Here is a 21,336-nt window from a genome sequence, read left to right as displayed (position 1 = left end):
TCTGAAGAAAATGTATGTGTATGTTTACGTATATTTTTAAAAAGTGATTTTTCTTGGGAAGGAAATAGAAAGGACCAGCGACCTCTACCTGGCCCTTTGGTTATTTGTAAGTTTTGGCATTTTTCTTTCTTTAAAAAGACAGTCAGATGCAGCTACTGGCAAAAAAGAGATAGATAGATGGTCGCAAAGCAAAATCAATAAAAAGGGCAATATAAAACTCAGTGCAATTTTTCTTTGGTACAGTGAGACAAGCCGCATTCATTTTCCCCCACCACGTTCTTTTCAAGCCTTAGTTTCTAAGCCTTCAGGCATAGTATAAAAATAGCTTTGCAGTTAAACCTACTTGCTGTAAGATCTTGGGGCAAGTTATTTAACACAAGTTTCCTTACATGAACAGTGAGGATAATATGTACCTTACGAGGTTGTTGGGGGGCCCCAATGAGATAATAGCTATAAAGTGTCACATAGTAAATGCGTAACAAATGTCAGTCTCTTCGATTCACCTCTTCCCTGCCAAGTTGTATCAATTTTCCTTTATGTTGACTTTAAAAATTCAAGCCATTGAAAATCAAAAGTTCAAATAAAGGACAAAAAATTTCTGAATTTTCATTTCACCCTGTGCAGAATAAACCTTTCTGACAATCTCCTTGTGAATTTAGATATTTAGTAACATACATAAAGCAGCAGCCACAAAACCCTTCCTTCACAGTATTTCCCACATTCATCCTTTCTTGCCCATTCTTTCCACAGCCTTGCTGGGTTGGTATTTATTTACTCATCAGACAGCAAGAAGGAGTCTGGGGATCTTCTAGTCTAAGCCTAATTTAACTGGTTAAGGAGAACTGAAGCCCAGGGTGACCTGCCCAATTGCACTCAGCTAGTTGACAGCAGAGACTGGACAACAGCCTCCAACACTGATTGCAAATTAAGTACCTACAGGGGCCAGCAGGTAAAAGAGATAAGAGCAAAAAGAAGGAATTAAGTGGGGAGCACAGCTGTTCTAAACTGTGAACGTCTCCTCACAGTTATCACGTGGGAAAGAGGGCCAAATTGCTAGAACTTCTAATATTTAAAAAGATCATGGAAACTTGAAACTTTATGTGTAATCGACTCATTTTTAAACTTTGGCAATGTAGTAAACATTTTTGAAACCTCTGGCAGTTTGACACAAGACCCATCTACAGGCTGGATTCGGTCCAGTTTGGGGCCTCTGTACCCTATTAACCTTGATAAGTTTCTTTAATTTGCTTTGATTTGTTCACTCCCTATTCAAAACACCTTCAACGGCTGCTCATTGTCCTCAAGCTAAAGTACAAACTTCTTAACCCATCCTTCAAGGCAATCTATGGTATCTTGGTCTTGACGGTACCTAAGACCCCAAACCAGAAATAGACTCACAGATATAGAAAACAAACTTACAGTTACCAAAGGAGAAAGTGAGCAAGGGATAAATCAAGAGTGTGGGATTAACAGATACACACTACTATATATAAAATAGATAAGCAACAAAGACCTACTGTAGAGCACAGTGAACCTTATTCAATATCTTGTAATAACCTATAATGGAAAAGAATCTGAAAAAAGAATATATATAACTAAATCACTTTGCTATACACCTGAAACTAACACAACTTTATAAATCAACTATACTTCAATTAAAAATTTTTAAAAAACTGTATTTCTACCTTACAGTCAGTGCCAGTCTTCTACTGCAACCAGAATGGCCATTGATTTCTAATCTAGGTACAAAAATGTTCAGAAGGACACCTGCCCAGGCCACGTGGGCTGCTCCCTGGTCTCCAGACTTCTCCCCTTCTTGGAACGCTGTCCACCTGTGCTCTCCCATCGATGGAACTCTGTCTTCAAGTATCCAGCTCAGACACCACCTACCTGTCTACAAAACATCCCTGATGGCCCCTGCTAAAAGCCACCTTCCTCTGAATTTCCATAGGACTTCATATCACTCACACAACACTTAAAATCTACTGCCTCGTTTTGGAGTTACCTGCATAGCTTGTTTCCCCAAGCACCTAATAACATTAGGAAGGGAGGAAAGGTTTGAGTCTGAAGACTATGAATATCCCACAGTGCTTTGTACGAAGCAGGGCGCTCCATAACCATCTTAGAAACATTATCCTTTTATACTGAAAACTTGTGGATCAAACATAAAGAAAATACCTTTGCAGAACTCTACTGCATCTATACTTTTATAGGTGGACTCCTAAGTGATGCACATGAGACAAAGGCCTCACTTCCCTGGTTCCCTAAAATATTTTCCCCACTGAACTGCTACTTCCTACTTGCTTCAGGATTCCTTCCTCTAGCAGCATTCACATCTTTCCTTAACAACGTTGATCTAAAAGGCCACTGACAAATATTCATCTGCTACCTTAATGTGTTTCAAGGGAGTTGTTCTTTTTCTATGAGTAAGGCTCATTTATCAGATCTGGTGTTTATCACTTGAAAAGACACAGAGAGCTAGGGTATCAGGAAGCAGACACTGTCCAAACATTTCAGTGGTGATAAAACTGATTAATCCCAGCTTTCTAGCAATCAAGGCTAATTTTGAGTATGGGAGTCCTAAACTCATATCTCACACTTTGTTTTTCTAGAGCCACCCCCATTTTCAGCCATCTATATTCAGTTAGTGTACAAAAAGAAAAAAATTAGACCCTCTTTTATTTTTACTGGCCTGGCCAGCACTAGAGACACTCAATAAATCTTTGCTGAATGAAGTTTTAAAAATCAATGTTCACTTTTGCTTAAAAACAAAAGTGATCACTGAAAGGATTAAACACCACAATCTTGTAAGATGGCCTAAATTTGTACAATAGTGGGAAAAGCTGATACAGCCTTCGCTGTAGCTGTGGCTTAGATGTCAGCTGAGCAGTTTCAGTTAGCACATTCCAGATACAACCTGTACAAATACATACTGTCAAAGGCCAGTTACACCTTGCAAACACAAAGTTAAGTTCTCACATTTATGTCACATGATAAGCTGTGTTTGGTGTCAGAGAGCCAAGACAATCTTGAATTCCTGGAAACGTGAAAGAAAACTGTTTCCACTCTGAAAACAATGATGCCATGGTAGGTCACACCTACTAACGTTCTAATTCCTTTAACAAAAGCCAAAAAAAAAAAAATCATACTTAAATTTTGGTATTGTGAGTGCTTCTAGCATAAGTATTGTAACATGCTTTATAACATATGCCAGCAAGAGTGTAGCATAATAAATGTACTCAAAGAACTTCCCATAAAAAGCAACTCTTGTCTTTGTACCTCTTGAGTGGAAGAAAGGAGACATGGAATAAATTACTCTGAGTTCCCGCATTTTTCCTATTTTAGCATGTTTTGTGGTAAAACAGACCCAAAACGATTCTCTCCCCTCTGTTACAAACTTAACAAAGTGAACATGCTTGTTTTGCCTTTATATAAATTATCTTGCGTTAAATGTTCAAAAACAAAATTGTAACATTTTAGAAACTAACATCCAAAACACTTTTCTAGCATAAAAGGATTCTAGACCTTTGATTATTGGTTAAAACACCCGATCTAGACCAACAGTAATATTTTATGATTATATTGTTGTAAAATAAAACAACCCATTGACTTGTTAAAGAACAAAAACAAAGTAACACTTATGAAAACAGAAGGAAGCCTGGAATTCACCATATCAAGATCAACCTTGCCCCACTTGAAATATAAAAGCCTAGAGGAAGGGCTTTTTTTCTGATCTTAAACCAAGCCCCAGACAGGCAGCTCCAATCCCCCTTGATACTGTTAAATATGTACTTTCAGCTTAAATTGGCGTTGTTGAGGCTGACGACACTTTCCCAAAGGGCCCATGAAAAAGGAGAGACACCTGCAACCTGAGACTATCAGGGTTCCTCGCTCGGAAAGGAAGAGCTGCTCTGGCACCCTGGGGGCTCACACACGCACAGCATCAGTACCGAGGTGACATTTGGTGGCCCTTAATGAGTTCCCTGCTTCTGAGAACCCAGTGTCACTTATTTTTTTAACCGTAAAATGCTCCTGGGGGGCGGGGGGGGGCACCGGTTGGAGGAGAGCCGCCCCACACTCCTAGAATCCTTCCGGGAGAAGGAGGCGGATTCAGAAGAGGCGGGATGGGTCGGGACCCGGAGGCCCAGAACCTCAGACCTGTGACCCGCTCGTGGGGACTGATGCCCAGGAGAGGCAGACCAGGGGTTCCCCGCTCTTCCAAACGAGGGGCGGTTAAGTCAGCGTGTGGAAACCATGTCAGCTCTGCCCACCTGGGCAGCCCGGTGTCCTCCTGAGAGTCGGCGGGAGGGCGGCGGAGAGGGAGGCGCCGCGGCCGCGCCCCGGGCCCCACCGGGCCCGGGGCCGAGCGGCCGGCCCTTACCTGGTTCCGGCGGTACCATGCGCCCGACAGAGAGCCGTTGCCAGCGCCCGGCGCCCCGTACGTGAAGTTCCGGGACAGCTCGTCCAGGGCGGCGGCCCCGGGGCCCCCGGGCTCGGGCGACGCCATTAGCTCTGGCTCCCCGCGCTGGGGCTGGGGCTGGGGCTCCGGCCGCGTCCCGGCCCGGCCGCACCGCCAGGCGCCGCGGAGGAGGCGCGCCCTGCGGAGGCCGCGCCCGGGCCACTTCCTGCTCGGTGCCCGGGCGAGGCGGGCGCGCCGGGGCCACCTGGCTCCCGCCACCCCCCGCGCGCCGCCAGGTGCCGGGGAGCCCCGCGCTCTGCGCCCTCCCGCGGGGAGCCGCCGCCGGCCTGCGCGCGCCGAGGCCTCGAGGGCCGGACCGCCCGGGGGCGAAGCGCCGCTCTGATAATGCGCTCGGGGCCCGCACCTGTCGGGCCGAGATGCTCTCAGGGCTAAAGCCCTTTCAGCTGCAGCCGCGCGGAGTCAATGTTTGTTGAAATGAGTGGGAGTGAAAGGAGGCATGGGCTCACCCAAAGCAGCCACCTTCTCTCTGTACTTGGCAATTACAGGCCTCTATCACGGATGCAGTGTTTCTCACTTGTATTTTTAAAACTGTATATGGAAACGTTACGAATTCCCGGAAAAATTTTGTAAGCAACATGAGAATGAAGCTTGGATAAATAAATCTCAGTGCCAACACCTGACAGAGCCTTAGCAAATATTCCTGGAGTGAAGGAAGGACTCTCCAGTGGTAGATGGAGGGCCCTGACGTGTATCTAAGGCTGGATGGGATTTCCTTCAGATGGAACCAGAAGGACTTGCTCAAAAGTCGCCAGCCACTGGAAATAAGAATTTAGGTTGGGAGATAATTGTTAATGGTCTTAAACTCTAACCAGATGTTCTGGTTTGATCTGTATTCAAATTCTACCGTGTTACTACCAACGATCAATTAGATCTCTCTCACTTTGAGAATTCCAGTGTTCTGTATTGTTGCCCGAAGCCCTGGAACTCGCCATTCTTTTGTTTACACAATGCTGAGATTCTTCTTATATGATGTGCTTTGACTGCCATGACTACATGAAATAGAAACCTTCAAGAAGAGAGAATTGTTACCCAGCTGGCAACAGGGAGAAAGTTTTCAGTGTTCCTTAGGGAAATGTGAATGAGAGGTGAAGATGGGAAAAAATCATTTCAGATAGAGAAGAAACATCTCCTGATCTGTATAGTCTCTTGCTCGAGCACCCAGAATGTTCAGTGAATGGTTAATATGGTAGCTATGGAAAACTTTATGAGGCTGATTTATTTCAAATAAATAGCTGAAGGAAAAAGTGTCTACTTTCAATATTTTCTGTTACATTACATTGATTTGTATCGGTGACTTTATTAAAGCTTCTTTCGGTTGAGATGGTTTAGGATACAAGTAACAGAATATCCAAGTAAAAGTGGCTTAAACAATAATCATGTTATCTCTAGAGGGAATGTGGCTTTGTGTGGTTCTATGATGTCATCACTTCCATCTTTCTGTTCTGCCATCCCTGAGGTATGCACCTTGTCCCTATTCGTGGTGGTGGCTCCAGTCATTACATGCAAGCATGATCACATTTAGAAAAGAAGTGGGCTTTTCTTATGCATCTTCTCATGCCTCGTTACTAGAGAGGCAAACCTTTTCCAGAACCCCCCTCGCAGCCTCCCCTCTCAGGTCCCATTAGCCAGGACTGGGTCACATGTCCATGGGAGGCTAGGAAAGTGATCCTTGGGCATTTACAGCCTTCGGAGTGGGAAGTGAGCTCTGCTGGCAAGGAAGAACGGGGATGGGGTGGGAGGGCACCACCAGCAGGGCTTGGCACAACCATTCTTCAGTGTATTCTATCAGCCAGATTGTAACTAGTCATACAAGCAAAATAAATGAATCGTGTTACTTTCCTGTTTAAAAGACTTCCAAACCTCCCCATTGACACAATAAAGTTCACACTTCTTAAACCTGTCATTTGAGATCCTTTATGATCTGGCCCCCATACTCTGCTACATTCAGCTCATTCCCATTTTATTTTTTAATTAAAAAATCATTTTCAGGAGGGAGGGTATAGTTTAAGTGGTAGAGAGCATGCTTAGCATGCATGAGGTCCTGGGTTCAATCCCCAGTACCTCCTCTAAGAACAAATCCATGAATAAACCTAAATACCTCCCCCTACCAAAAAAAAAAAAAAAAAAAAAGAATCATGAAAAAACTAATTTTCAGTTTCTTGGCATTTGTTTAAAAACCTTTAACTTAGGAGGAAGATGGCACTTGGTGCAGAATAGGTCCGATGTGCAGCCTGGGATGTGCTATTCTCCATGTTCCCAAGATGTCACTGCAGTTGCTGTGCCTGTCCTAGCACGTGGGGGTGGTTGAAACAAAGAATTCGTGACCAGTGTTCCTTCCCACACAGTTCACAAGGAGGAGGCAAGAATGCCGTGTGAGCTATTTTGGTCCAGGCAGTGTAGGCAGAGCTGGAGGCTGTTCCTGGCTCTGTGATGGCCTCTGCCTCTTGCTGTTCTCTTCACAAAACACCAAAAGCCTTTGATCAGCCTCCTGTCCTCAGGGCTCAAACGGTGGAGGTCAGTTAATTCAAAGAATTCTATTCTGGTGCCACATCCTTTGAAGCTGGACTTCACTGTGAACTTAGCAGAGTCACATTTTGCCCACCTTGCCTGCGATCACTTGCATGTAGTAGTCACAGAATAGTGTTTTGTTTTCTGTGTTTTTAAATTCGTCTTTAGCATGAATCAGTCAACACTAGTTTCACTAATGATGAGAGTCTAAAGGGCTGAGGTAGTTACTAGGGTAAAGATTAATTCAGATATTTCACATCATATAAAAAAGCCAACTTCAGATTAGGTACTTTAATGAAAGAGGCAAAACTTTAAATCTTTTAGGCTAACCAGATGATCTCTACAGCTGACAGTTTGAACAGTCTTTAAAGTGCAGATACTAAAGGCAGACTGTCTGGATTCAAATCGTGATTCCACTGCTTTTATTTGCTGTGTGACGTTGATCAAGTTGCTTGATTTCTCTGTGACTTGCATTCATGATCTCCGAAAGGGAGATGAGAGCCCTGAAACACAGAAAGTAGTAAGTGCTGGCATTTGCTGTTCATGACCTCAGGATAGGGAAGGCTTCCTTCAACAAACAGAAAAAAATACAGACCACAGAGAAAAAGATTGATACATACAATCACAATAAAATTAAGAACTTTTATACATCAAAAGCCCATAAAGTATGAAAAGACAAGTCACAAACTGAACGTTTATTTGTCACACATGTGATCAAGGAAGGATTCACTTACGGAATATCTAAATAACTCCTACAGGTCAATAAGAAAAAGTCAGACAACAAATGGAAAAATTAGCAAAAACATAAAGAGGTATTTTTCACAAGAGAAAATATAAACAGCTAATAAACACATGAAATGCTTCCATCTCACTAGGAATCAGAAAAATACAAATTAAAACCCAATGAGAACCATTTTACACCTCCCTGGTTGGCAAAAACATTTTTTTAAAATTTCCGTCTTAGTTTGTTTGGACTGCTTTAATAAAGCACCATTGATTGGGTAGCTTATAAACAACAAATACATTGCTCACAGTTTTAGAGGCTGGGACGTGCAAGATCAAGGTGCTGACTTGGTCCCATTCAGGGAGGCCCCCTCCCTGGTTCAGAGCTGGCACCTCCTTTCTGTGCCCTCACATGGTGGGAGGGGCTCGAGATCTCTCTGGAGCCTTCTTTTATAAGGCACTGATCCCACTCATGAGGGTCTACCTCCTAAAGGTCTCATCAGTTTGGATTTTAACAGATGACTTCCAGGGGGACACAAACATTCAGATCATAGCACATATCAAATGCTGGTAATAATGTGGAGCCCCAAAAACTCTTATTTGTTGCTGATGCTATTGACATTGGAAACAGCCTGGCATTATTTGGTGAAAATGAAGATGCACAGATGAATTTTACTCTGAGGGGATAGACCTCAGGGACACTTCTGTACAGGGGTAGCAGGAGAAGTGCACAAGGATAACAACATCCTTTTAATAGCAGAAAACAGAACAAACTAAAACAAAAGCTGGAAACAACTCAAGTGTCCATCAATGGGAATAGTGGGCAAATGAACTTTGACGCATTTATACAATGAAATACTACACAGCAATGAAGTTGCCTTGTCTACGGCTATCCGGCACCCACATCGACATGGATGAACCAAGAAACATAGTGTTGAGTTAAAAAAGCAAGTCCACAGACGATTATATACAGTACGTTTCAAGAGCATGCAAAATTAGACAATACATACTTTAAGAGAACATCCGTGTGTGGGAAAATCTAAAGAAAAGCAAAGGGAGGATAAACACAAAATTTGGGCAGTGGTTCAAAGGTACTGGTGATGGAATACATGGGCTTCATTTTATTATTATTCTTAAAGATACACGTCTATGTGTAATATGACATAACTTTTGTACTATTATGTGTTTTCTAACTAATACAAAAGCTTAATTCAGTTAAAAACACAAGGTTTTGTGGTCCTAGTTTCCAAAACTTCAAGGTCAGCAGACCTGGATTTATGTTTAGTCTTCTCCTCATCAGCTGTATGGCTTTGGGCAAATTCTCTGAGATTCAGTTTCCTAGTTCATAAAGTGGTAATAATGATATTTATCTCCAGGCCTGTTGCAAACTTTCACTGATAGGTAATGCGAATGTAAAACACCTTCTAGTTCAGTTCACCAAGTACTTTGCGCAGGAGCCAAAGACACAGGGATGAATGAAACATGGGCTCTGCTCCTGGGAGCTTGCATTGTAGTGAGTGGACAGGCATGCAAATGGGTAAACTCAAGTTAACTTCAGCATGAGAGCTGGGAGAGAGCAAAGAAGACGCACTCAAGGTGGGGAGGGTATAGCTCAGTGGTAGAGCGCAGGCTTAGCATGCATGAAGTCCTGGGTTCAATCCCTAATACCTCCGTTAAAAAAATAAAATTAAAAGAAACCTAATTACCTTCCCCCAAAAGACAATGTTAAATAAATAAATAAATGTTAAAAAACATGATAAACAAATGATGAAAAACTAGATAAGGAAAAAAAACGTGTACTCAGCTCAGCTTGGGGAGGCGGGCGCCTGAGAAGGCTCAGGGGCGATGTCTGTTGCGAATCCTGAAGGATGAGGGAGGTAGGGCGTGTATGTTTCCACATGATGAGATAGACCCTAAAATAAGGATAGAGAGATTGGCAGGGCCAGGAAACTGAGGATTTTGTGTGTTGGATTATCAGAGTTGGACTTGACTCGTAATAGGAGACACTGAGTGACTTTACTCAGAGGAGCTGCGGGACAAGATTGGTGCTGTAAAAGACCCCTTGCCAGAAGGACAGATGGAAAACCCCAGAGATGAAGAGTTAAGTGAAAACACCGCAATGGCTCAAGTAAGGATATTTGAGAAAGGCTGGAGAGAGGGAGAGTTTAAGAGAAGTTTAGAAGTAAAACCAGTCCAACCTGTTTGTTGATGGGACAGGGGAGGAAGGCAGAAGGAAGAATCTATCTTGAGCTGCTGGGTGTGAAGCCAGAACCGTTACTGATGAGAAGTGGAAAAAGGATCTGGTCTGGGGGAAAGGATGAGTTCAGTTTTAGGTTGAGACTCATTGAATTTGAGGTGCTTGCAGGGCATCCAAGCAGAAAAGGTTGTACAGAATTAGCCCAAGATGCAGGGGTGAGGTCAGGGCCAGGGAAATAGACTGAAGAGTCATCAGCTTGCAGGTGGGTGAGATTGGCCAGGGAGAGGACATGGCCTCCATCTTTTAGAGTGGGGCTCAGCACACTTCTTCTGTAAAGGGGTAGGTAGTAAATATTTTAGGTTTTGTGGACCATATGATCTCTATCTGAACTATTTAACTCTGTAGTATGAAAGCAGCCACAGACAATAGATAAATAAGTGTATGTGGATGTGTTCCAATAAAACTATTTACAAAAACAGTTGGCCCACCAGATTTGGCCCATGAGCCATAGTTTGCTGACCCCTGTCCTAGAAAGAGAGCTGAGTGTAGACAACAAGGCCAAAAAGGATCACTTGAGAGGGAAGAGACTATATTTGCTAGGCCTCTTGGCATCTGAATGATAGGATCCCAATTCAGAGGGAAATACAATTAACTCATAACTAAAATCTGGGAAGACAGGGATGGAGCCAAACCCCTGAATCCAGGAACTAGTTTCTGGGTTTGGGCTTCATCCTCAGATCAGCTTCACCTGGTGGGGGCATGGCCACTGCAGCTCCCTGTGTCTATCTTTAGAGCCTGGGATCAGAAAGGTAAAGGGAATGTGGCAGATTGGAGACTGTTCCCAGTTCTTCCTGCCCCTACACGCAGAGATATTTGCATTACACAATCCCTCCCATTGCCAAGGGGCTGCAATTCCTCCTGCCAGAGGCGTCTTCCCAGTGATGGTGGGTGTGGCCACATGACTTGCTTTGGAAATGTGGGCAGAGGGACAATGTGACAGTTCTGGGCCAAGACTTTAAGAGGTATCACATGTTGCTGCTTGCTGTATGCTCCAGTGCTCTATCCTGAGAAGAGTATGTCCCAAGTAGCCACTGGTCCAGAGAGAATAAAGAAACCTGTGAGGCATACCTGAAGCCAATCCTTCCCATATCTTGTTGCAGCAAAGTGTGTTACAGCTCAGTTGTGACAGCAACCTGGATCTGGCGAGAGACCAAGCAGCATTCGGAGGGTTGAAGAACTCAGGTTTATTACACCAGCGGGCCCAGAGGAGTTAAAACTCCAAGCTCTGGACCCCGTCTGTAGGTTTACACAGGCTTTTATAGGCTGCCAGTTTACACTTTGCAACATCATATGCAAATAAAGTGTAACAGAAGTTGACTATTTAGGAACAAGCTTTGTAGAAATGGACCAATCAGGAGTGAGCTCCATGCAAATGAAGCACTACAAGTGGATCAATCAGGAGTTAGCTCAGGGAACCAATAGAATTTTAGGGGTAAGTTCCACTTTCCTAGAAGTAAGCCAGGGAACCAGATGGTGCTGGCAGGAGAGTAGTGGCCCTGCCTGGGGGTTCTGCTGGTCTTTTATTATGGGGCTTCTCACCTCAATCTCACCTATAGACCCAAGGGCAGGAAAATAAATGCTGGTTGTTATAAGCCACTGAGATTTTTGAGAGTGTTTGTTACACAGCAAAACTGATTGATTAAGGCTATTCCAAACCAACTTCAAAAATCCGGGGGAAAATTCTGAGTCGCCTGATTTGGGATATGAGACCCATCTCTGGACCAATGACTGAGGACAGAGAGATTTGGTATTATGATTGGCTCACCTGGGTCATATGTCCACTCTATTCAGGGAGGTGGGGCAGTTCCCAAGGTGAGGAGAAGAGATGCTGAGCAGACAAAAGCATGTTGTGGAGAACCAACATAGAGTAGTGCCATGGAAACCTAGGAAGGAGAGAGTAAAAAAAATGAGAGTATGCTGAATAATGCCATCAGCAGCAAAGAGGACACCAAGATGATAAACGACATCTGTTTCTTGGTTTTGGCCATAATCGCCAATAAAAGTCATTGGTGATTTTTGCCTGAGTAGTTCCAGTTGAATGCTGGGATGACAGCCAGATTATAGTTAACAATGATATTTCAATAAACTCTAATTTACTGTAGGAATGTTACTTATAACTAAAAAGGGCCTTTATAACTAAAAAGATAGGAGCAGGTTAGGAGTCTGTTAAGGTAGAGCCAGGAGTTTTGTTTACCTGCACATCACTATGAAGCCACAGGAGGCTTAGGAGAGAGAGTGTTGGGATCATCCACATGAGAGGGACATGATTCTCAAAGTGGGATATGTTTCCCGAGAGTGGAACCAGGCTGAAGGGCGGAGCACAGTCCTGGTGTGACCCTCAGAGGCTATGGCAGAATTACACCTTTGGGAACCAGACATGAAGACAAGATCCAAGCAACATGAAATTTGAAACAGAAGACTCTAGTGAGAGATCACGAGGAGGTGGGAGAGGCCAAGGGAGGAGAGAGCTGATGAGAGTCTCTGGTCTCAGGCCTGGAGAAACAGGAACAGAGCCAGCCGTTGTAACACAAGTATCCGATTGACAAAATGTTAATCCAGTGTCCATCCCCTTGTCAGAGCCTGACCTTTTCTTGACTTCTTTCAAGTCCTCTTTCCTGACCCCTCCCCATCCCCTGTCCTCCATCCTCACCCTATCCCTCCTGCTTTTACTGATTGTGTACAACTTCCCAAAGCTGTGTCCCACCCAGGCAGGTCCTCCCCAGACAGTATCCCAACATCTCTTCCTCTGCCTCATCTTAAATCATACTATCTCATGTCTCATTCCTTTGTTTTCTATTTTCAAAGAGGCATCTGGGAATAAATTATGCCAAGTTCTTCTTCTTTTGTGGTTATTTGCTTTCTAGATAGTCTCCTGGTACCATGATGTCTTAATCCAAAGGAGTATTTCTGTCAAAAGAGTAAGAATCTGGGCCCGTGGAAGTGGGGTGTCCAAAATTGTCCCATAAGGAAAGTCGACTTTGCAGTTCAAGTTTGAAGACAAGAAAAGACTGATGTCCTAGCTCAGCAGTCAGGCGGTAGGAATTCCCTCTTACTTTGCCTTTTGTTCTACTGATTGGATGAGGCCCACCTACATTAGGAAGGACAGTCTACTCTACTCAGTCTACCAGTTCAAATGCTAATCTCACCCAGAAACACTCAAAATAATGTTTGACCAAATGCTTGGGCACCCTGTGGCCCATCAAGTTGACACATGCAATTAACCATCATAGTGGGCTCTTCAAGGAAGAGAATGAGAGAGACAGTCTCGTTTTGCTTTGAATACTGATAAAATGGTCTATGAAACTGGATGTCATGAATGTGGCAGGCAGAAGTTTCACAGACATAAATCTTATTTTTGTTCTACCATTTTCCTGGAGTTGGATCTCTAGAGAAATCCAATTTTGTTCTGCAGGTTTCCATCACCATCCTACATGAACAGAATTTATTTTCTATCTTTCTTCTCCTCTCCATCTCCTCCATCACCACAGTCATCATCACTGTCGTCATCAACATCAACATCCAAGGTTTACTGACTACCTGCTGCTTACATGGCTCTGGACCAGGAAGGAATTTGGAATTCACAGGGAAGACTAGATCTGTCCCTTGCTTTGAGTGGCTGAATTCCAGTTTAGGAGACAGAACATGTACACAAAGAAGTAAGTAGAAACCAAGTATGAACTAGATAACTAAGTGCTAAATGTAGGAGGATATTAATCTTAGATTCCAGAAAAAGGAGTGCTTAGCAGGCTGATCATGGTCTGGAATAGCTTCAAAGAGACCTTGATCCTTGGGAAAGTGTGACCAAAACAAGTGTCGGGAGGAGAAAGACTATGATAGGGACACAGAAGCCTGGACAAAAGTGGAGGGTGGAGGTCTGTGCAGGGAGAGACGGTGAGCTGTGGCTTGGTGGGCACCTGCACCACTGAACAGCTTGATGCCTGGAGAGCAGCATCCAGGAACAGCTTTAGACTCAGCTTGCTAATTAAATTTTTTTAACTGTGTGTGAAAATTTCCAGGATCAGCATGGAGTGTCATTTGTGTCTCCTAGAGGCGTCTCCTCCCAAATACGCCTTCATAAACCTGTCCAGACAACCAAGCATCACTGCTGCTTTACTGCGAGTTACATCTTAATCCTCTGAAAAGCCCTCCTTCCGAATTTGCAGGTGATCAAAAGAAAAGCCACGAAAGACAAAGCCACTCCTTGTTTTCACGTGTGCAGTTAATGCTGGTCTTATACTGTTTGCACTGTTGATCTGGGTCCACAGCACTGTGGGGTCTTCATGAGTGCTTTGGGGACACGACAGAATCTGGGTGTGCTAAGAGACAGTGTAAACTTTGCCTCCTGCCACCAACAGGGCAGGACGCCCCGCATCCTGGACCCCCACCATCCCCGAACTCCCCCCGCCTCCGCTTCCTTGGTCCTCAGTGTGGGTTGTGGAGAAAGCCGTGTTCTGTGGGAAACCACAGGTGCCTCACTCCCAACCAGCAGCATGACCTTGGGCAAGTCGTTTTATGTCCACGGGCCTCATTTTCTCATCTGTAAAATGAGAGGTTCAAACTAGATGGTCACGCAGAGCATTTCTACCCATGAAGGATGAGTCTAGGAGAATTTTATCTTCCTCGGAGTATAGCAAACAGTTATTTTCCCCCTGGCTACTTAGGGGAAGAGAGAGCAGCCCTAGAAGGGGTTAATCCCTCTCCCTCACACGTCTCAGGGTGTCTGATGTCTCTAATCAAAGGGGGCTGGCTTTTCCTTACTAGTCACATTTTAAAAAACATCTTTTATGGGTATTTTAGAGAGATGGTATATTTAGGGGACATTAAATGTAGGCGGACTAAGATTCAAATAATGCCACAGTTTAGTGGCTGTGTGATCTGGGGCAGGTTTCTTCACTTTTCTGGGACCCTGTTTCCTCTTTTGTATAATAACAAGAAGAACCACACTCCCTAGTGTGATTGTGAGTTAAATTTGTGAGCACCACGTCCTGAGGACACGCCTACCCTTAGCAGACTTCCACAAACTGGAGCCATTAGTGCGACGGTTACCTGTGTATAGGTGAGGAGTGAGGTGTAGTGCATGGTGGTTCGCAGGGGCCCTGGCTCCAGGCAGATCTGAGTCTCACTCTGGGCTTTGTCTCTAATCAGCTGTGTGGCCTTAGGCAAGTTATTTTGCTTCCTCAAGTCTCAGTTTCCTCCCCTTTGTGGGGATAATAATAGTTCCTGCTTTGTAAGATTATTAACAAAGATTCAGCGAGACAGGCATCAAAAGTGTTCAAGCCACTTACAGAGTAAACATTCAATAAATTTAATCACTATAATAAACACAAATAATAATAACAAATGCCGTGCTTCCTTCCCCCACAGGCTTCCTTCCAAGGACGGCAGTAATGGAAGGAAAATCTCCTGATTCGGGAAAGGACTGAATCCTGGTGCTAGATAACATGCTTCATGAGTGTAGGACCATCTCCGCCTGGCTGACCTGTGGCCGCAATACCTAGCCCAGGGCCCAGCACCTAGCAGGCACTGGGAAGAAAGCCTTTACTAACGGTGGAAACAAGACAGAGATGCTCATAAATCATCCTCCTTTTACAAGACATGGCTTAGCTGCCAAGCTTTTGGTCCTATTTCATCCATGGCCTTAACAGCTCCACCCAGAAGAACATTCAGAGATGCCTAGACCTCCTCTTAAGTCAAGCCCAGAGCATCCAGAAGAACTGTAAGGAGAGCCACATGTGGAATTTAAAACATCTTAGTAGCCATGTTTAAAAGGTAAAAAGAAACAGGTGAAATTAATTCTAATAACCTATTTGATTTAACCCACCATATCCAAAATATTATCAACACAGTCAATATAAAAATATTAATTAAATATTTACTGGTTTTGGTACTCAGTTTGAAAACTGGTTTGTATTTCACACTCGCAGCACATCTTTTACAGACAGCACGCCACATATATGTCTAGTGGCTGCTGTACTGGAAGGCGCAGCCCAGACCAAGCAAGATGACATCTCCCCTTTCACCCACCCTCAAGCCTGCCCCTCAGCTTCACTTCCTGTCTGAGGACCCAGTTCTTTCCTGGGTGGCTGCCCTGCAGAAAGGCTTCAGGCTTCTTAGAGGACACGCCCACCACCCACATGGATGTGCTTTAGCCTTACATGTCTTACCAGGAAAACCGCATCAGCAGACAACACCATAACCTCACCATCCACTCAGCAAGATACACACGTGCCACGGGGAGTCCATTTTTCAGGGCACTCAAGCATGTCATTTGAAGTGTCAACCATCATCAAGGCTCAACCATCATTCTCTTTTTCAGACACGCTTCTGGGCAGCTTTATCTACTGTGATCTTGCCTACATTCAACCCTCTCTGATAATTCATTAGTGCCTCCTATGTGTAATGGATAGGCAGACAAGTAAGCGGGATCTTATAACAGAGTAATGGTGGAAAAAGTACTACATACTCTGGAAGCTCACAGGAGTGTGTGTGTGTGTGTGTGTGTGTGTGTGTGTTTAAGGGGCAGTCAGGGAAGAAACATCTAATGTAAAACCTGAAGGCTGAGTTGAAGTTGGAGCGTGACTTGTTGAGGGGGTGTGGGGCTGGGGGAAGGAGGAGAGCATTCCAGGTAGGTGAGGAAAGAGCAGTCATGTGTCCCAGAAGGTGCAAAGACCAAGTAGGGGGCCTGCAAATCACCCCTCCCAGTTGGAATCCAGGAAGAGTAAGTCTGGCTTGGGTGGACAGAGGGGCGGCATCGTCAATAGTGTGGACTTTATTTAAATTCTATAGTAAAGATCTTGGAAACTTCAGCTCTGGTTCTGATTTCTCACTTACCTTCTTAATCCGTATTTCTAGCTGTTTACAGGGTATCTCCATATTTCACTTAAAATCAACATGCTCAAAGCCACTCATCACCTTCACTCCTCTACTAAATATTTCCAACTGGCTCTCTGCCCTAATTTCTGTCTCTCATAATGAGATCAGCGTCATTCTAGTCCCCTACCCCAGCTAAGACATCATTCATCCCTTCCATATCTTCACCCCTGTACCCAAGCTGTCACTAAATCTCACTAATTTTTTGATTGAGTAGGTGAAGGCTTTTGGTTCAAGCACTTTCTGGCTTCCTTGAGGATAATTTATCACTCATCTTTCTATAATAGCTTTAAATTTTCACCAAGGCTATCTAAACTCCAAGTGGTATAACTTGCACTCCTCTGAGATATCATTTGGGAACAAACCAGCAGTTTTAAAGATCACATCAGATTATAAAGTAGGAATACAGTTCTGCAGTCCAGAAAAGCCTCAAGTAATTTTTTTTGGAAAAAAGACAATTTTTAATGCTGTATTTCTTTTTGAATCCACTGTATTCTATCTTAAAAAAAAATCATCCTCCTTCCTCCTGAAATCTTAAGGTTTTACAACCTGCAGAGAGAATCCAGAAACAGGGATTTTTATTTGTCTAATTGTGTCCCTCCTTTTCTATTCAAGCCTTTTCCTGGATACATTACCTGAATGCTCACTCACCCTAAAAAAATGTTCAACATTGTTTAAACTTGCCTTGATTACCAAGTATCTTACTTCATATTGGCTCAACAATTCATTATAACCGCACCCTGAAAACTGGACATGGAAAATTTAAAACACAAGAACCAGATTGCATTTTGTGTGTCAGGAATAAATGAGAAGAGAAATGATAATTTCCCCCAGTTGTATTTTGTCATATTTTAAACAAAATGTCCACTGGCTGGAAATTCCATTTCAATCAGTTAAGTATTTAGTGAGATTTAAGGACTGTGTTCGACATGAAACTACTTGTTAGAGGAATGGGAACCATGTTTTCTACAGGACACATGGTGTGACAATGGGACAGAGTGCTGGAAATCAATACCACCCTGGACAATGGGGGTTCTATGATTGCCATAGTTACAGGAAATGCAAGAGAAATATTGTCCCTCAATTTATAATTTTTTATAATTGAAGTACAGTCAGTTACAATGTGTCACTTTCTGGTGTACAGCACAATTTCCCAGTCATGCACATCAGACATATATTCATTTTCATAATCTTCTTCATTAAAGGTTATTACAAGATATTGAATATAGTTCCCTGTGCTATTACAATTTTATTGGAAACACAAGTCTAACACAATTCCTTTACTTGACCACTGAATAAAGAGTTCGTGAACACCTAGTATAGGAGGTAGCCAGTAAGATTACAGAGATGAAAAGTACAGATAGTCACCTTAAATGCTTTCTCCTTTTAGATGCCAGCTTGGCTAGGCTAGGGTGCCCAGTTGTTTGGTCGAACACCAGTCTAGATATTGCTGTGAAGGTATTTTTTTAGATGTGATTAACATTTAAATAAGTAGACTTGAGGAAAGCAGATTATCCTCCATAATATGCATGGGCCTCATCCAATGATTTGAAGGCCTTAAGAGCAAAGACTGAGGTTCTCCCCAAAGAATGGGAATTCTGCTTTCTGTCTCAAAACTACAAAATTGGGGAAATTTCCAGCCTGCCAGCCTATCCTGCAGATTTTGGATTTCCCATTCCCCACAATTGTGTTAGCCAGTTCCTTAAAAATTAATAAATCTCTCTCTCTCTTGCTGGAGAATTCTGGATTTTTTTTTTGGAGGGGGGAGATAATTAGGTTTATTTATTTATTTGATGGAGGTACTGAGGATTGAACCCAGGCCTTTGTGCATGCTAAGCATGCACTCTACCACTTAAGCTATACCCTTTCCCCCTTGCTGGAGAAGTCTAATACAGGTCTCATAAGAATTGTTATTTATTTCCCATTCCTGAAGTGCATTATTAAGCATACTTGTATAATATCATTCCTCCCCAAACAGTAACATCCTACGTCGCAATATGTCTTCTAGCAATGTTTTTAAACATATGGCATTCACTTTCAAGACCCAACTTCCTGCTAAAGAGAACATTTAGAAGCTGATGTGTAATTATCAGATGGAACAAAGTTGCCTAATTTCAAATGGAGTGGAAATGAGGGAATTCGAAAGCTCGAGGAAACCCAAGAGTGCTCAAATCAGAGAGGCAACAGGAACCAAAGTACAGAGAAGGCAGCTTTCTGATGACAGAATTTGGAGACAAGAAAGAGTCTGGATGACAAGGTCTGTGTCTGTGAGTATCTTCATAGTGGAAAAAGATACTGTGGGAAAAACAAGGACAGGAGAATGAAACTGGTCAAAGCAATCGGGATAATAATCAAAATTGTTTGCAGGGAAAAAACGAGCAAAGAATGTCATTTAAGATCTAGAACTATGAGTTCAACACTCGATTAATGTTTGGGGGCCTTGGGGTTTCTGTGAGCTATTCCAGTGGAAAATGATACAGGTTGATCTGTTCTAAAAGGAAATGTGGGTGCTTCGCAGCAAGAGAATTTTGGATGGAATAAGTGATAGTTGATTTCCACATCTGATTTGAGCACGTAGCAAGCCCACTTCTCTGAACTGGCAATAGGGAACACTTAGAAGGGGGGAATCTTATAAATAATTAGACATAACTAGGTTGTCAGCTCATATATCATTATGTCTTGCCTCTCAGGGATGTTTTGCAGATTAATTAGTTGATATTTGTAAAATAAGCTTCAAGTGCCATGTATCATTGGCATAGAATCTGATTTTCAGTGTGATGAATATAATCAAGTCATGCTGATTTCATATGAACTTTCATGGCAGGATAACGTCGATTCTGGAGTGTTCTGGGGGCATGGGCTCACGGGTACTGGCATTTCATCAAGAAGAGGTCTGATGCTGGGAGCCCCATGGCAGGCATTTTGCATCGTGTGTGATACGTATCTCAGGCGAGATGAGGCATTTAAAGTGTTAGATTAGAACTGTGGCTTCTACTGATGAATAAAGGTTATGTTTGTAATGATACCCAATTTGACAGTATAGTATTTAAAAGCAAATACTTTAATATCAAGATCAGCAGGAAAAAAAAAAAACTAAGGGTCTCAGTTGGTTACCTATGTATTCCTTGCCTATTATATGATGTGTACATTAAATATTCTTCAGTTAGGAAATTCACTTTTTTGGGGGGGTAATTAGGTTTATTTTGTTTATTTGTTTATTTTAATGGAGGTACTGGGGGCTGAACCCAAGACCTTGTGCACACTAAGCACACGCTCTACCACTAAGCTACACCCTACCCCGGGAAATTCATTTTTTTAAACCCAGAAATGGCTTTAAACATTCTCCCACTCATACCTGTTGGTAAGCACTTCTTAAATAGTATAATTGGTTGTTGACTAAAGCTTAAATGTGTATTCGTATTTTTGGTTTGAGAGAGGAATCAAAGAAGGTCTAGGACAGTGTTTTTCAAACATTTTGGTCTCAGGGTTCTTCATACCCTTAAAAATCATTGAGCGCCCCAAAGAGTTTTTATTTATGTATGTTATATCTATCAATGTTTACTATATTAGAAATTAAAGCAAAGAAAAGATTTTTTAATTTATTTATTCATGGGAAATAATAAGCCCATTATATAATAACATAAATAAGGGACTTTTAAAGAGAAAAGGTGAGAAGTGTGGCATTGTTTTACGTTTTTATAAATCTTTTAAATGGCTGGCTTAATTGAAAACAGCTTTAATTTCATATCTGCTTCTGCAACCAATCTGATGTGATACATCGTTCTGGTTGCAATAGATGAAGAAACTTTGGCCTCACACAAATATGTAACTGGAAAGGGAGGAGCATTTTAACAGCCTTTTTGAATAATTGTGGATATTTCTTTTTGACTTGACACTGGAATGCAACAAGTGATAGGTTTTTAAAGGTTGGTTTCTTAAAAGTTGGTGGATTCTGAAACCATATCACTGACTTTTTGTACCCCATTGCTTTAAAAATCTATTGGTCTGTCTTGTACTGGTGTCATGCGTTGGCCATTTGGAAAATATTAATTCACTGAGTTATGCAGATCTTCCAAATGTTGACACATTTCATTATGCACTTTCAAACAATCCCTTTTGTCAATATCACCACCGATTTCATCCTAAAATTCTGTAAGTATTGGTACACTGCCAAGTTTTCTAAAATTGTCATTTTTGTTATAAAGCTGGAATTTTATTATTGGCAATAAATACTTTCAGTTGTTTTTCCTTGAAGTGATAGTCTCACTTTGTTCATTTTAGAAAAAATGTCTGCCAAATACCCATCCCTGAAAAAGCATAGTTTAAGTAAAAATGGTATCCCATTAAAAAGCAGCTAGCCCAGCTCACAACCATCCTAACTGGTGTGCACTGAGGTCTCGTGAGAACTTCCATCTCACACACACAATGTTAAAATGAGATGTGCTCAAGGGTCATCATTGCATAAAGTGAATACTTTTTACTGCTTTATCAAGGTCAC

At 42.6% G+C, this 21,336-nt stretch overlaps 1 protein-coding gene and 1 long non-coding RNA gene across 2 annotated transcripts in view; both read right to left on the bottom strand.

Annotated features, from left to right (window-relative positions):
• NIPAL2 (NIPA like domain containing 2) overlaps window positions 1-4,566 on the bottom strand; it is a 71,413-nt gene extending 66,847 nt beyond the window's left edge. The window contains exon 1 of the mRNA XM_031439282.2: window positions 4,382-4,566. Coding sequence (XP_031295142.2) covers window positions 4,382-4,507 — 126 coding nt within the window. The 5' untranslated portion in view covers window positions 4,508-4,566. The remainder of the gene's footprint in view (window positions 1-4,381) is intronic.
• Window positions 4,567-8,876: 4,310 nt separating this feature from the next.
• Window positions 8,877-21,336, bottom strand: part of LOC135318696 (uncharacterized) — an 85,888-nt gene continuing 73,428 nt past the window's right edge. Inside the window, exons 3-5 of the long non-coding RNA XR_010376973.1 lie at window positions 11,734-11,851; window positions 11,037-11,107; window positions 8,877-9,624 (exon numbers count right to left, since the gene is read on the bottom strand). This is a non-coding gene — a long non-coding RNA (uncharacterized LOC135318696). The remainder of the gene's footprint in view (window positions 9,625-11,036; window positions 11,108-11,733; window positions 11,852-21,336) is intronic.

This window comes from Camelus dromedarius, chromosome 20, assembly GCF_036321535.1.
Source record: "Camelus dromedarius isolate mCamDro1 chromosome 20, mCamDro1.pat, whole genome shotgun sequence".
Taxonomy (NCBI): Eukaryota; Metazoa; Chordata; class Mammalia; order Artiodactyla; family Camelidae; genus Camelus; species Camelus dromedarius.
Note: the sequence above shows the minus strand (reverse complement) of the source record. Positions and strands in the feature narration are given on the sequence as shown.